The sequence below is a fragment of the Gorilla gorilla genome, chromosome 1 (assembly GCF_029281585.2).
Source record: "Gorilla gorilla gorilla isolate KB3781 chromosome 1, NHGRI_mGorGor1-v2.1_pri, whole genome shotgun sequence".
Lineage (NCBI taxonomy): Eukaryota > Metazoa > Chordata > Mammalia > Primates > Hominidae > Gorilla > Gorilla gorilla.
The window spans coordinates 182,897,510-182,911,856 of NC_073224.2; the positions used below are offsets into that span (position 1 = coordinate 182,897,510).

At 42.1% G+C, this 14,347-nt stretch overlaps 1 protein-coding gene across 17 annotated transcripts in view; it reads left to right on the forward strand.

Moving 5' to 3' along the window:
• The window catches only part of DAB1 (DAB adaptor protein 1), a 1,249,170-nt gene that overhangs the window by 1,169,449 nt on the left and 65,374 nt on the right, over positions 1–14,347 (forward strand). For 7 of the 17 annotated variants that reach the window (XM_055349811.2, XM_063698321.1, XM_063698323.1 and 4 more), the window contains 5 exons: positions 2,019–2,150; positions 2,799–2,918; positions 3,379–3,417; positions 5,017–5,082; positions 11,496–11,555. In XM_055349811.2, the coding sequence (XP_055205786.2) occupies positions 2,019–2,150; positions 2,799–2,918; positions 3,379–3,417; positions 5,017–5,082; positions 11,496–11,555 (417 nt within the window). The remainder of the gene's footprint in view (positions 1–2,018; positions 2,151–2,798; positions 2,919–3,378; positions 3,418–5,016; positions 5,083–11,495; positions 11,556–14,347) is intronic. The other 10 variants (XM_063698328.1, XM_063698335.1, XM_063698331.1 and 7 more) reach the window with 3 other exon arrangements.

Here is a 14,347-nt window from a genome sequence, read left to right on the forward strand (position 1 = left end):
TGGTCCTAATGGCTTAAAAGGATTTGGGAAGACGGAATAAGAGCTTAGAGAGTATCTACTCCAGTGGTTCCCAATGTTTTCATAATTTTCTCTCTCCCTCCATGGACTCAGTAATGGGGAAGAATCTGTCTACCAAAAAAACTGCATTTGTAATCATCCATTTTCCTATTTGGACTATTTAAACCATAACTAAGTGCCAGTAAGAGAATATACTCAAATATGAGCTAAGGAATATTAGCAACACTAAGCTGATATAATTCCAAATAAATGGCCAGTGCAGTGGTTCGCACCAGTAATTTTAGCACTTTGGGAGGCCAAGGGAGGTGGATCGCTTGAGCCCAGGAGTCTGAGACCAGCCTGGGCAACATGGCGAAACCCCATCTCTACAAAAAAATGAGCCGGCTCTGGTGGCATATGCCTGTAGTCCCAGCCACCCAGGAGGCTGAAGCGAGAGGATCACTTGAGCTCTGGAGGTGAAGGTTGCAGTGAGCCAAGATTGCACCGTTGCACTCCAGCGTGGGTGACAGAGTGAGACCCTGTCTCAAAAAACAGAAATTCCAAATAAACTTGGCATTTTCATTTGCATGCACATAGAAATATGTAGACTTATTAGGAATAATTACAGATTTCTGTTTAGTTTTTTGAGATTTTGAAAATTGCATGGGGCCTCTTTTTATTACATTTAATGACCCCTAAGGATCTAGGGCTTTGGCTTATGAGCCATTGATCTGGTACATACCTCCCATTTACTAGAGGGTTAAACTTGAGGTACACAGGGGTACAGTGGGTGCCTTGTGTTTACACATTAGCTAGAATTCAGGCCTCCTGATACCCAGTATAATGAAAAGGCTCTTTATAAGGACTTTAAACATACCATAAGCACCCAGATGAATATATAAGCCTTTACAGAGTACTGTTGAATGAGGATTGTTTCAAGTAGGTCTAGTATAGGAAAATAACCGTTAAGATCACCATTACCCAATAGGATGGTGAACATTATTTGTTGAGGCTCAGATAATGAAGGCATGAAGGTGAATTATAACAGATTTTCAAATTACTAATTATCAATCTCAGTTTACTTTAGTTCAACAACTATAGGCCAGGCATAGTGCAAGGTGCTAGGATGACAGAGATAAGGAAGACAGAACCGGGTGGGAAAGACAGACAAGGAATCATGTAAATATATCAGAGAAGGAAGACCTGTGAGAGTAAGGAAGTCCAGGCACAAACACTGGAGGAATTCATCAGTTCAGTGTCATTAGAAAGTAAAGTTCTACAGGTACACAAATGAGGGTGGAATTATTTCTCCAGGGAGACAGAAGGCATGCCTTGTTCAGAGGAAGTTTCACTCAGGTGGTACTATTTCATACGGCCATTGAAAGAGAAAGAGGATTTGGGCAAGTGGATAAAAAGAGTTGATGTTGCAGGCAGAGAGATCTACCAATGAAAAGCCTGAGATATGCATAGCCCCGCCTCTACCCCCAGTGGTGACTTTGGGCAAAACAGAGAAAGGCATTTATTCCTCAACACCCTCTATCACCATCAGCTGGAAAAGTGTTGTCACCATGCACATCTATAGTTCTGTGAATGTTAATAATACTCCCTGGAGTTGTGCAGTGTAGCTCCTCCACCACAGCACACACGGTCCCTGAGTATTTAAGTAAATTAAATATCAATCCAAAAGTTGGACTGGGATGTGTCATGTAAAACGATCAAACAGAAGCCTACCCATTGAATTAAACTGGCTGGCTCTAGCAAGCTGAATAAAGCCACCGTTGCAGATGCTTATTCAGCATATGAACAATCCTATGTTTCTCTCTGGTCACAGCATTAAGACCATAGAGGGAAGCCTCCATTTCTCAAGGGCAGGCATAGCTCTTTTTCTTTCCATCTGGACTAAACAGCTTTTCCAAAGCCCTTCGGGCCTGTTCACACGTAGCTGAAACACATTTCTTATTGATCAACAGCTCGAAGGGAAAGTCCCCTGAAATATGTTCTTCCTTTTTTTTCTCTGATAGGCCCTTCAGCATCATCATGCTGTTCATGAAATATCCTACATTGCAAAAGACATTACAGATCACCGGGCCTTTGGATATGTTTGTGGGAAGGAAGGGAATCACAGATTTGTGGCCATAAAAACAGCCCAGGCGGTGAGTATCCCTATCCAAGAAGGGAGTCTTTCCTTGGAACTCTGGGGGGACAGTCCAGTGACTCCACTGGTCTTTGAGGGCCCACTGTCAGATATGACCAAGCAATGTATTTCCACTGAAGTTGATGCTCACATTCCCATCTAGAAAAGATAAACAGCCTTGGAGCAAGGAAACATGCTCATACCCATCCAGTTTTTTCTTTTTCTTTTTTTTTTTTTTTTTAACTAATGGGTATTTCCTAATGACTAATTATTTTCCTTTCTGATTAAACTGGATGGAGGCACCGTATACAAATAAGTTTCCTTGCATTCATAGCCTCATTTAAAAAGAAAATAAGAGAAAACAAATAGCTGTTTTGCATAAGGCCTACCCTAATTTTATTGTATTCTAAATCACTAATAAATAAAAGCAATGCCTTTTATGCTTATGATTATTATGAATTTGCAAATATAATTAGTTGAAGAAATGAACTTTAGCCTAGATGCAATTTGCTAAACCAGTATAAACAAGGTAGAATTAATTAAGAATGGAATGCTTTCAGATTAATAGAAAAAGGAAGGGCTGCGGGTTGTCGCCGCAAAAACAAAAATTTGTTGCTGCGTCTCAGTACCACTCCCTTATGATGTGCCTTACTACCTTTCATCCCAGGCTGAACCTGTTATTCTGGACTTGAGAGATCTCTTTCAACTCATTTATGAATTGAAGCAAAGAGAAGAATTAGAAAAAAAGGCACAAAAGGATAAGCAGTGTGAACAAGCTGTGTACCAGGTATACCTGTGAATTTATCCTTGCGCTGGAGATCGGGGCTTCAAATAAACACATGTAAAAACTGACAGTCAGGCCTTCTCTTCCTGCTGCCAAGTAGAAATAAACGAAGATGAAAGATTCCTGTGTAAATTACAGGACCCAAAGCAAGCCATTAGAAATTATTCCTTATTCTCTTAAACTCTAGACATGTTAGATGAAGTGAAATCTCGAATCCAGAGAAAGATTTCAGGGGTGGAGGACCCAAGAAACACAATTGCTTTTGCTGTTGTTAACAGTGCGGGTGGAGGTGGGAGTGGCTCTAAGGATTTTGACTTTTTTGTGTTTTTTCTACCTTGATGGCCCACCAGCCTCTTCTGCCCAGAGCTGATTTCTTTACTGTCCTGTAATTTCTGAATGCAGTCTCACATCTCTTCCTTTATGTCCTCTGCTTTTCACCCTCCCTCTCCTTACTCTGCAATAGACAATATTGGAAGAGGATGTTGAAGATCCTGTGTACCAGGTAATTTCTGAAACTAGTCGGGGTTTTAGATTCAAGAGTGACTAGACCTGTGCCAGAGCCATTTTGTCAGAAACCTGAAGAATCCACTGACTGCAAAACCTGGAGAGAGACCAAGATTATTTCTGAGGGTGAGGGCTGCCAGCCCCTCCAGGAGCAAATTTCCATAAAAACTAACAGAAGTTTGGCCGGCATGGGTATCTTGGGATTTGGAGATCCGCTTCTCCCTTCTTGCCTCTGCCTTGGCCCCCTTCACAGTCTGTAAAAGTTTGATCCCAGAGCTGAATGTTTTCAAGAGTCTCTTGAATATTCTGAGTTCATTAGAGAGAATATGAATAATGAGGTGGCTTCTCTGAGTTAAGAACCAGAGGTGGGGGCTGACATTTTGGTAGCATTTTAGCACAGACCCAAAGGATGGTTTCTAAGCTTTAGAAAGGCTATGAGGAGGGCTCTCTGACCCCCGATGGGGCAAACTGACCCTCCGATTACCTGGCTCATGCCATAGGAGCTGTTGGGAGGAAGGAAAGAGTGACCCTAAAGACACTTCTGCCCCTAACTTTCTCTGGACTCTCTTCAAGATCTGCAGCTCAGTGGTGGGTAGGGAGATGATCTCTCTTGGGGTCAAGTATGTGGTCTGTTCAAACAGAGATGCAGAAAAAAAGGGAAAAGACAGCCTCTCCCTCCCCTGTGCTTATTCCCAAGGAGAAAAAGAAGCCCAAAAAGTGACTTATTGAACACAAAGGAAAATCTTGAACTTACAGTTCTAACTGGGATGCATAGGTGTTCTTTGTGTGTGCATGTGTGTGTGTGTGTGACATATGTATTTTATATAAGTGCTTAGTTTCACATAAAAATCTGGTACTGCTCCAATGAAAGTAAAATAATGTAGATGACTTGAAGTGGAAAAATATCTCATGCATACGGCAAACAAAAGCCAAAGATGCACGTAATGACATGCTCTTGCTTTAGAATGCTGAGGGCCGAGGATTTGTATATAATATAGCTTCACCCCCTGGCTCACTGGCTTGCACAGAATGAAGAATAATAGCCTTTTTGAAATGTCTCAGTCCTAAAACATGAACGTGGAAAAATCGATTTAATGTATTTAAAAGTGAGAACGCAAAATAAGGTGATATTTATGGGATAAAGGAGTTTGGGGCTTCTGAGCTCTTCAGAGTTTGTTTAGGATTTTGAACCTTAGGGAAAAAGGGATGCCCCTCAACTGTAACCCATGCATTACAAAGTTTGGGATACCAGGCATTCCAGTGAGATAGCATTCTCACTGAGCAATACCAATGTATTCAGATATTACTGAGACAAATTGCCATTGAATGAAGAGGTTATATCTCCAGAAAGATCTGCAGAGGCTCGATGCAATCACTGCTGAAATACTGACCAGCAGACCTCTGCAGTTTTCCTTATGAAAGGCAGGAATGTACAAGGTACATTTTATTTCAATAATTCAGTTGTGTCTTTAAGGTGTTTTCTCTTGTGCCTGCTTCTTTAATGCTCACTGTGATTTGTATCTTAATTTCCAAATGCTTGTTTTTCCTTTCTTCTTTTTCACCTCTGACCTTTCCTTTCTGGCTGCTCCTGTAATAGTACATTGTGTTTGAGGCTGGACACGAGCCAATCCGTGATCCCGAAACGGAAGAAAACATTTATCAGGTATAAAATTGCTTACCTCTCTTACCATTGCACCACTACTAGTACATGCATAAATGTACTGATAGTCTAAAGAACCAAGGGTTCTGTTGGTCATTCCTGGCTTGTTAAAATACCTTTGAGTGAAATGGCTTCTAGTTCCCCAGCAATTTACCAGTAGTTTTCATGCCTTGTTGTTGATGTTTAATAGCTAGTTAGGTACAGTGTTTTACTTTTGAATGGATCTTAACTATTTTAAGTAGAAACGAAAATAAAATGTTCCATTTTACTAAAGTAATACATTGGAGAGCTGGTGTCCATTATACAATTAGGGTCCTTTATTTCTCAAAAGAATGTGCTTATCAAATTTCTTAAAAAGCCAACTCCACTACTGAAAATAAAGCACAAATTTAATTTCAAATGCTATGTGAAAACAACATTGAGAATATTAACTGAATGAAAGTACAGCTAAAGGCTTTACCCTTATTTTTAATTGTGCAAAGAAAACTGAACTTTTTAAACTCACTGAATTCTCATGAAGATGTTATAAACTAGATATTTTAATTCTGTTTTTATAGGGTGAGACTCAGAGAGAGAAGCCGAGTAGCTTTCTCGGGGTTGTACAACTATTTAGAGCCAAGATTCAAACCCAGGCATGGGTGTGAAGGCGAAGCTCTGCCTCCTTCTGCCATGGTCTTCCACCAAAGTGTCTGTGTAACTGCAGTATAGCAGCACATCAAATAGATATCATGACCTGCAACTTTTCACTCATTACTATTGTAGTCCCAATTTGAAATAGAAACATTATAGGGGAAGAAAAAAAATTTAATGTATTTAATAAGTGATTTTAATTTTGTTAGTTGTGTGGCCTATTCTGCCTTGGGTGTGTATTACTTGTGTAATAAAAGTAAAACATATTTTCAATTTCTATCAAATGCATAGAATTCTAAATGACTAAAATATAACGTTAGTTCTACCAACAACTTTGTTTAAAGTTGTCAGCCTTGTTGAATAATATTTTCTCTCCACTGGATCTATCTGGATTCCATTCAAATGTGAGGTTGTGCTTTGAGATTTTTTTGAAAGTCGTGGCTTACCAAGTATCTTTAATAAAAAAAGTTGCATTTGTCCTGAGTGTCAGATTTTAAAGTATTTACAATCTTACAGTATCTGAATATGAGGAGGAAAAAACCATTAACCAATCATCCTAGGAAGAGAGGGCCCCTTTTAAATAAAAGGAAGCTTTGCAGTATTACAGGTTTCTGAATCCAGACTTAGCTATAGTTGGCAGGGCTCCCATTGAGCCTTGTAGGATTGCAGTGGGGGCGGGGTGGGGAGGGAGACATCCTAGCGTACTGGAAAGACCTGCTTTAGCTGGTGGAAAGCTGGGTTGTAGTCCAGGCTCTCTTACCAACTACCTTTGGCTAAGTGGTAGTGGGCAAGGCACTTACCTTCTCAGAGTCAGTTTCTCCCTTGATAAAATAGGCAAACAATTGTTCCCTAACTCACAAGCTCATGTGTAGAATGGAAAGAAGAGGTGTCATCATGGGTCACAAAATGTGGAGTCTGGCTGTGTGGATTCAGTGTTTTAGTACAAGTATCAACTCAGCCATTAATTTAACTGTCAAGTATTTTTTTTCTTTGGGCTTCAGTTTACTCATCTGTAAAATGAGCAAGTAAAATACAGGGCTCTCTCAGGCAAGACCCTTTTCTGTTTTTTGCAATTACCACTTTGCCATAGGACTTTGATTTTTTTAGAGAAGCAGGTTAGCTTGTTTTACAGGATAATAAGACTCAGAAATGGCGGAGGTGGGAAAATTTGCGTGTGCACATGCGCTGATGGTGAGCCAACTCTGTTAATGGGGTTTAAGTGCAATATCTTATCTCTCACAACAACCCCATGTGGCTTGAATCATTATTCCCACCTTACAGATAAGGAAAGTGAGGCTCACAGTGATAGGGTAACTTGCCCAGGGTCCCAGAGCTAGCAATAGGTAGAGCCCCGACTGCAGGTCCCTCTGACCTCTGTAAATAAAGAAATAAATCCTAAGGCTGCTCTCAGCTCAGAATCCCCTGATTCTGAGTTTCACAGTTCGATTCTAAGTCCCTTTCAAGTCACTATCTAAAAATCACACTTGTTTTAACAGCTCTGACCTCCAGATCTTCCCATCTGTCCATCATTAACAGGAAGCTACCATTTAAGGGAATGAATATTTTATCTCCTTCTGTTGGAAAGGCCTTTGGTCATTCTCTTCTCCTGCTCTGCCAGTCTGCTGGGGCTCAATTTACTTAATAAGAGATAAGCTCTTGGGCCTGAAGATAAGGCTGGGCTTTTAAGGGGCTGCTATTAGGCGCCTCATTTTTTTTTAAGGGCTTGTAAGTGTTCCATAGCTATTTCTCCTGAATTGCAGTGTTTGTTAGTACTTCAGCTTGGCCCAGCCAGTGGTCTCAGCTTTTATTCACCTCCTTGCTTTCTGCAGTGAGGCAGACAGTCCTGGAGACCTTTAACTCTTTTGTGAACTTGAGTGGAGAACATAATTTTTGTATCTCGATTTCCTGGGCTATGAAATGGGGATAATATATTCTCTGCTCCTAGCAGTGATGTGAAAATGTAAAACGAGGAGGAGAGCAGTTGGTTCATAGTAGGTTCTGTGTAAACGTGAGTTTCCCCTCCTTCCTTGCATGTTGTCAGTTTCAGATGCTGTTGAAGATGTCTTATGATCATGTTTTAAGTGAAATAGAACATAACTTGCTCACCACATGTTGTTGGAGAGCCTAGCAGAAATCCTCAAGCGTGCTTCACTTTCCTATTTATAACTCCAACAAAAGGGATGCAGAGGCTTTTGAGTAAATGTAACCTCTTTTTTCGAGGTTTTTCAAATAGTCTTGTTTTCCCAGCTATATTAATAATAATAATTGACTTTTGCTTTGCATGCCTCAGAAAAAGTTATCGGCTGTACTGAAGTTATCAGCCTTCCAATACAAAACATTTTTACACATCACTTAATTTTGATCCTTCCAGTAATGGTGACATAGGAAAAACAGCTACAATGACTATCATTTTGAACATAAGAAAATCAAGTTCCCCCAATTGAGGTGCTGAATACAAGGTCAGAACCTCCGATTCTAAATCTGGTGTTCTTCAATACCTGAACAGGTTTCCTATATAAGCAAGATTTCAGCTTTCCACATGGTCATTTTCTAAGTTCATTCATTCAAAAACTACTGTTAACCATCCAATCCTTGTCAAGTATCGTTATTTTTAAATGATGAGTCTCCAGGAAATGTTACCCAACAAAGCCTGGAACTGCCTCTCCACACTATTAATTAACATGCTGCCAAAATAAAAGTAAAAGTGTCTTCTGTATGTATAGTATGGAATGTGCTATTTTTAGAGTAATTTAACATCTATTCACTTACACACAAAAAAAGATTATTTATAGAACAAATAAATGACTGGACACATGGGAAATCACATGCGTCCGGCACGGGGGTGAGATGATGACCATGGCACAGCCCTCACCCTCAGAAATTTATGTACAGCCCCCTTAGATGCTCACAGTGGGCAGATGGGGCAACTGAAGTTCAGAGAGCAAAGCGACTGTCTGAGTCGCAGCCTGTGGCAGACCCAGGATTTGGAACTACCAGTCTTCTGGTTCCTTTTGGCCTGAAACTTTTATGTCTCTAAAACATTGTGTTACTGAAGCCTTTTGTGTAAACAGAATGGTACAGCTAAGCAGAGATGAGAGCCAGGACCATGCACCTTAGCACTCATGGGCTGAATGCTTGGCGATTAGGCATTTCTTTGTTTCACCAATATTTATAGCTGTGGATACAAGGGTGATAAAATACCCCAACCTGCCCTCAGCAAGCTTATAGACCCTGGAACAGTTACAATGTGATGCAATAATTCTCATGATAAGATAAAGCACACTTTACACTCTATTTCAGTAGTCTGATTACTTTTCCATCTCCCCCAATAAGACAAGGAGCTCTGTTAAGTCAGGGGCCATATCCATCATGTTCACCATCATTGTCCCAGGGAAGGCGTGATGCATGACACATAATACGTACTTAGCAATTTTTATTTTTTAATGAAAGAATGCACCAGAGGTTACCAGAATACAGGCGAAGGCTCCAAACAAGGCCTAGAGAATCAAGTGAGGCTTCCAAGAAGATATCCCAGCTGAGATAAATCTTAAAGGACAAACAGGCAGATTGATATCTCACCCATGGGAGAGCCAAGTAGAAAAGCGTTTTCAATTATGCACAGTTTGGGTTTATCCATTCCACTGCTTCTTCTCCGTTTTTAGGGATAATTGAGAGGAGCTGCAGTTCAACTGTGCTAAGTGCCCATAGTGAGCAGTGAATTATGGGCAACAGAATGTTCTTCATTTTGCTCAGTAAAGGTTGAGCTGGTAAAAACAAAAGTGAGGGCTGGTAATTTATTGGCCCTCATTAACAAGGACTCTGTAGACATTCTTAGAGGATTTCTTTTAGATGGAGCTCAGTTATCAGGAGCAAAGAAACGACATTCTTCGCTGGCTACTTGCACAGTGAAGCTTGCAAGATCAGCTCTGGAAGTGTACCACTGACACAGCCATGCTCGCTCAGTCCTGTTTTCTGCAAGAGTGTAGATGAGCTTCTGGGAACATAGGATGTGATGTCAAAGAAAAGGCCCACTTGAAACAACTGTCTGAATAGTATAGCAGTCAAATGGCAAACTCCCTGGGCTCAAGCTTTTGGCTTCCCCATTCACAGACTGCACTCATGGAGTGAGTTGAATCACGCAAACTACTCTGTCCAAGGGCCTCAAGGTCACAGGTGTTCTAGGGCAAATATCTCTACTGCCAGAGATATTTTTCTCCTCTGCAACATGGGGCCAACTGAGTTCTTACCTGAAAGACTTGTCTTGAGGATTGCATGAGAATATATGTAAGACACAAATGTTTAGAACAGCGCCTGGCACATAGGAAGCACCCAGTCCATGTTAGCTCACATTATTAATAATAGATGTCTTGTTTGGCCACCAGAAAGAGCTGGGCTTGAACCTGGTCACTTACCAGCTTTGACAATTTGGGCAAAGTCCCTAACATCTCTGAGCGTCACTTTCTCCTATTTAAAGTAGAGATGATACTACCAATTTCTTAGAGTTATTGCAAAGATTTTAAGTTAAATGAGATGAAAAATGTCAAAGGGACCTAAGGAATAAGCTCAAATTCTTACTTCTTATAGAACAATGGTGTAGTTAGCTAGCTCAAGCCTAAAAGATACTTTTCCTTCACTATTCCCCACATTCCTCTATCATACGTTTACCATATGTCTCAGCAGACATTTACTGAGAGCCTACTGGGTGTTAGGCACTATGCCTGCTCTTAAGGAGCTCCCAATGTGATGGAAAGAAAGGCATGTTGTCAGACCATTATAAAACCACTGCCGGCTGGGTCCTGCAATGGGGGTGTGAGCTAAGCTGTGACCGTTGCTGGGAAAGGAACAACTAATGAGTGCTTCCAATCTGGAATCTTTCAGTGAAAACCCTTGGTTGACTCATTTGAAAAGTAGTCAACATATCCACTATCGTTAGTATCATAAGATGTGTTTGTATATATTTAAATGATGTGTCAGTAACTAAAGTAATTCTTCTAACACATTACAGTATTACGGTATGTAATAGTGTTGTGTATCTAATATCCATTTTCTCACTCCATCCTCAGAATAACCTGAGTAAGAGGCAGAGCTGATAGTAGTGCAGCTCAGAGCTCAGTGACCTGTTCAGGCTGTCACAGTTAGCTCGTGACAGTGAGACCAGATGGATGAGTAAGGGAAGGGAGGAAGATGCAGATTAATGTTAAACGCCCTCAAGATCTTCTGCATACTAGGCCCACACTTTCCATACCACTCGTGGGCCTTTTTCTTCAATGAAAACCTTCCATAATTATCAAATGGCTTGTATCTGATCCCAGTAGAAGCTGTGCTTTGTGCTAGGATCTTGATATTTGCTATATTTTAAATAGCCCAGATCTCAGCCTCAGCATTGAACAGTTTAAGCTCAGCTACAAACTGTTTCTAATCACTTCAGGAACAGTATAGCACCTCCCTAGGCCTCATTTTTGTCTAAGGAAATGAGGATTTTTTTTTTTACCGCATGACTTCTGAAGTCTATGTAAGTTTCTAGTCTTTGATTCTGCGAGGAGCCCAATGGCAGAGACGACCTATAAACCTTTGTTAAGTGATGCCCACTCCCTGTCCCCATCTGATGCTCCTAAGGGAGGGAGCCTGGCCTGATACTTTCACAATTAGAGCAGGTTCCCATGGGCTTGTCCCTGGGGCCATTCTCAGGCACCCTTAGCCAGCTTGCAGTTGAAGTCTGGTTGCTTTGTTCTTTGAAACTGGAGTACCAGAGTGTTTTGACTGTGCTGAATTCAATTTTTCCATAGGTTCCCACCAGCCAAAAGAAGGAAGGTGTTTATGATGTGCCAAAAAGTCAACCTGTAAGTGTAAGTACATCTCCTCTCCACTGCCAGGTTTCCATGACCTGGATTCATACTGAGGCTGTCTACAGCCTGCAGAAGGAAACCCTTCTCCTGGAATGAGTGTCATGGCCCCACATGTTTCTGCTGGGGACTGCATGCTGGGGCATCTTCAGTGGGCCAGAGGAAGGAGACATGAGGCAGAAATGGTAGCACTGAGGAAAAGGTGCCAATCTGGATAAAGGTCTGGTCCCATGAGTGGGAGTGAGTTGAATCACGTGAACTACTCTAAGGGCCTCAAGGTCATAGGTGTTCTAGGGCAAAAGTCTCCAACCATGGTTTAGAAGAAGTAATTCTTCTAACACATTACAGTATTATGGTATCTAATAGTGTTGTGTATCCAATATCCATTTTCTCACTCCATCCTCAGAATAACCTGAGTAAGAGGCAGAGCTGATAGTAGTGAAGCTCAGAGGAGCTCAGTGACCTGCTCAGGTGGAGGATAGTGTTTCTGTTGTGGAAAGAGAGCTGCCCATCTAATTTGAAAGTGGTTGAGAAGTTTCAAAGGGACAGTAGGAGAGGCTGGCCAGGGCCTTTGGGGTATACAAAAGTTCAGCCAAAGGGTGAAAATTTTGGAAAAGGTCATGTGCAATGGGCTTGTGGAGAACCCAAGAGGCATACCACATTAAGGACAACAAGGTCCAGTGGATCTGGACCCCAAGTGCCGGTGGGACTCCTGGGAATCTGGGACAGAACCAAAAATTCCCAGCTGTGTGGTACTGCTCCAAACCACTGAAGTGCCCGGAACTCATATTTAGGACCTACAACTGGCATGCAGAAGGCAACTTCTATACATAATTCAGGCAGCTCTGGGGAGCCAGTGAAGGCTCTTGAGCAGGGGGCACATGTGACTTTGCCACAGCCAAGGAACTAGCGTGTTCAGTCACTACTGACCTCATTCATCTCAACAATGTGTGGACAGAGAAGGTGCTTTAAAGTCAGGTAGACCCTCAACAATGTCAGCTCTGTCCCTGACAGCTGTTGTGAGGCTAAAATCGTTCTACCTGGAACACTGTTGTCTGTTCTGGACCCCACACTGTGAGAGACATAAAGGCACATCTGCATGTTTCACAATAAGATTAACAAGGGGATGTGAAACTCCATCCCATGAGGAGCAGCTGAAAGACACAGAAATGTTTGGCCTGGATAAAAGAATACATAGATACGAAATGGGACTCCAAACGCCACTGTATGGAAAAGGGATTACCTTGTTCTGTGTCAGCCAAGTCCTGGAACTGAGACCAGTGGGTGGCACTATAAGAAAGTCAATTCCAGCTCAAAGTGAGGCTGACCTTCCCACAGTCAGAGCTGCTCATAGGTAGACCAGCTGGCACCTCAGAGAGTGAGCTCACCATTCTTGGAGCTATGCAAACAAGACTTGCAGACCACTTGTCAGAAAGATTACCAGGGCGATTCACACATTGCATAGGGAGATGGACAGGAGAGCTCTGGATGTCCCTTCCAAACCTAAGATTCTGTATTCTCCAAGTTGGGAGTCTTTCTGGTAGATTCTCATCCTTGCCTGCCCCCTTCTCCCTTTTCGTTTAGTGAAACTTCTTTCTGATCAATGTCCATTTCTATAACCCACTCTCCCAGGATCTTGAAACCACCACACCCCATCTAAATATGGCTTCTGAAACCTATGCGTGTTAGTTTCAATGAAAAAGCATATCCAGATGCAGGCCCGTTTTCAAAAACCCAAGTCTGGGGACCCTATTCTGTGTTGTACTGCTCAGGGAAACAGCAATTTTTCTCCCTGAGGCCTTTGCACCTCATCAGGCCCCCTCGTCACTGAAACATTGGTCTGCTCTTCGTGTTTCAATTGGTACAGCCCCCATGACACCATTCTCTACAATTCAATTTGTACCTGAATTGCCACACTTGCCCCTAACAGGTTTAGATACATAAGGAAACATGCTCCATTTGCTGCCTTGGTTTTTGTGAATTTATTAATGATTCTGGCCACACCATCTCCATGCTTAATAGCTCCAGAAAAAAAAAAAAAAAAATCCAAGCTCCTTTGCCTGAGATACACAGACAGGCTGCCTGAAGGTCCCCTCTCCAGCCTATGTGTCTAATCTACCTCCTTCTGGTACAGCCCTACTGAAATCTTTTTGTGTTTGTTTGTTTTACCCCTCCCCACTCTCTCTGCAGCCTTCCCCCAGCATTCCAACTTTACTTCAAGCTTTGTGTTCTCAGGGGGACTTTCTGGACTTTCGCTCTGAACAGCAACAGCAGGTCACTCCTGCCTTTGTGTTGTCATTCCTCTGCTAATAGCACTTCTTCCCTATTACTTCCTTGAATATCCTGGGGTCCTTGTATTACCAGATGCAAGCCCATGGCCTGGTATATGAAAGCCAGGTGCAACACGGCTGCTTTAGGAACACTTAATAAATATATGAAGGCCAGGGGCGGTGGCTCAGGCCTGTAACTCCAGTACTTTGGGAGGCTGAGGCGAGCAGATCGTGAGATCAGGAGTTCGAGACCAGCCTGGCCAGCATGGTGAAACCCCGTCTCTACTAAAAATACAAAACATTAGCCGGGCATGGTGAGGCGTGCCTGTAATCCCAGCTACTCGGGAGGCTGAGGCGGGAAAATCGCTTGAACCCTGGAGGCGGAGGTTGCAGTGAGCCGAGATGGCGCTACTGCACTCTAGCCTGGGTGACAGAGCCAAACTCCGTCTCAAATAAAATAAAATAAAATAAAGTAAAAAATATATGAATGACTCTATCTGTAGAAGGAATTTATGAAAATCCCTG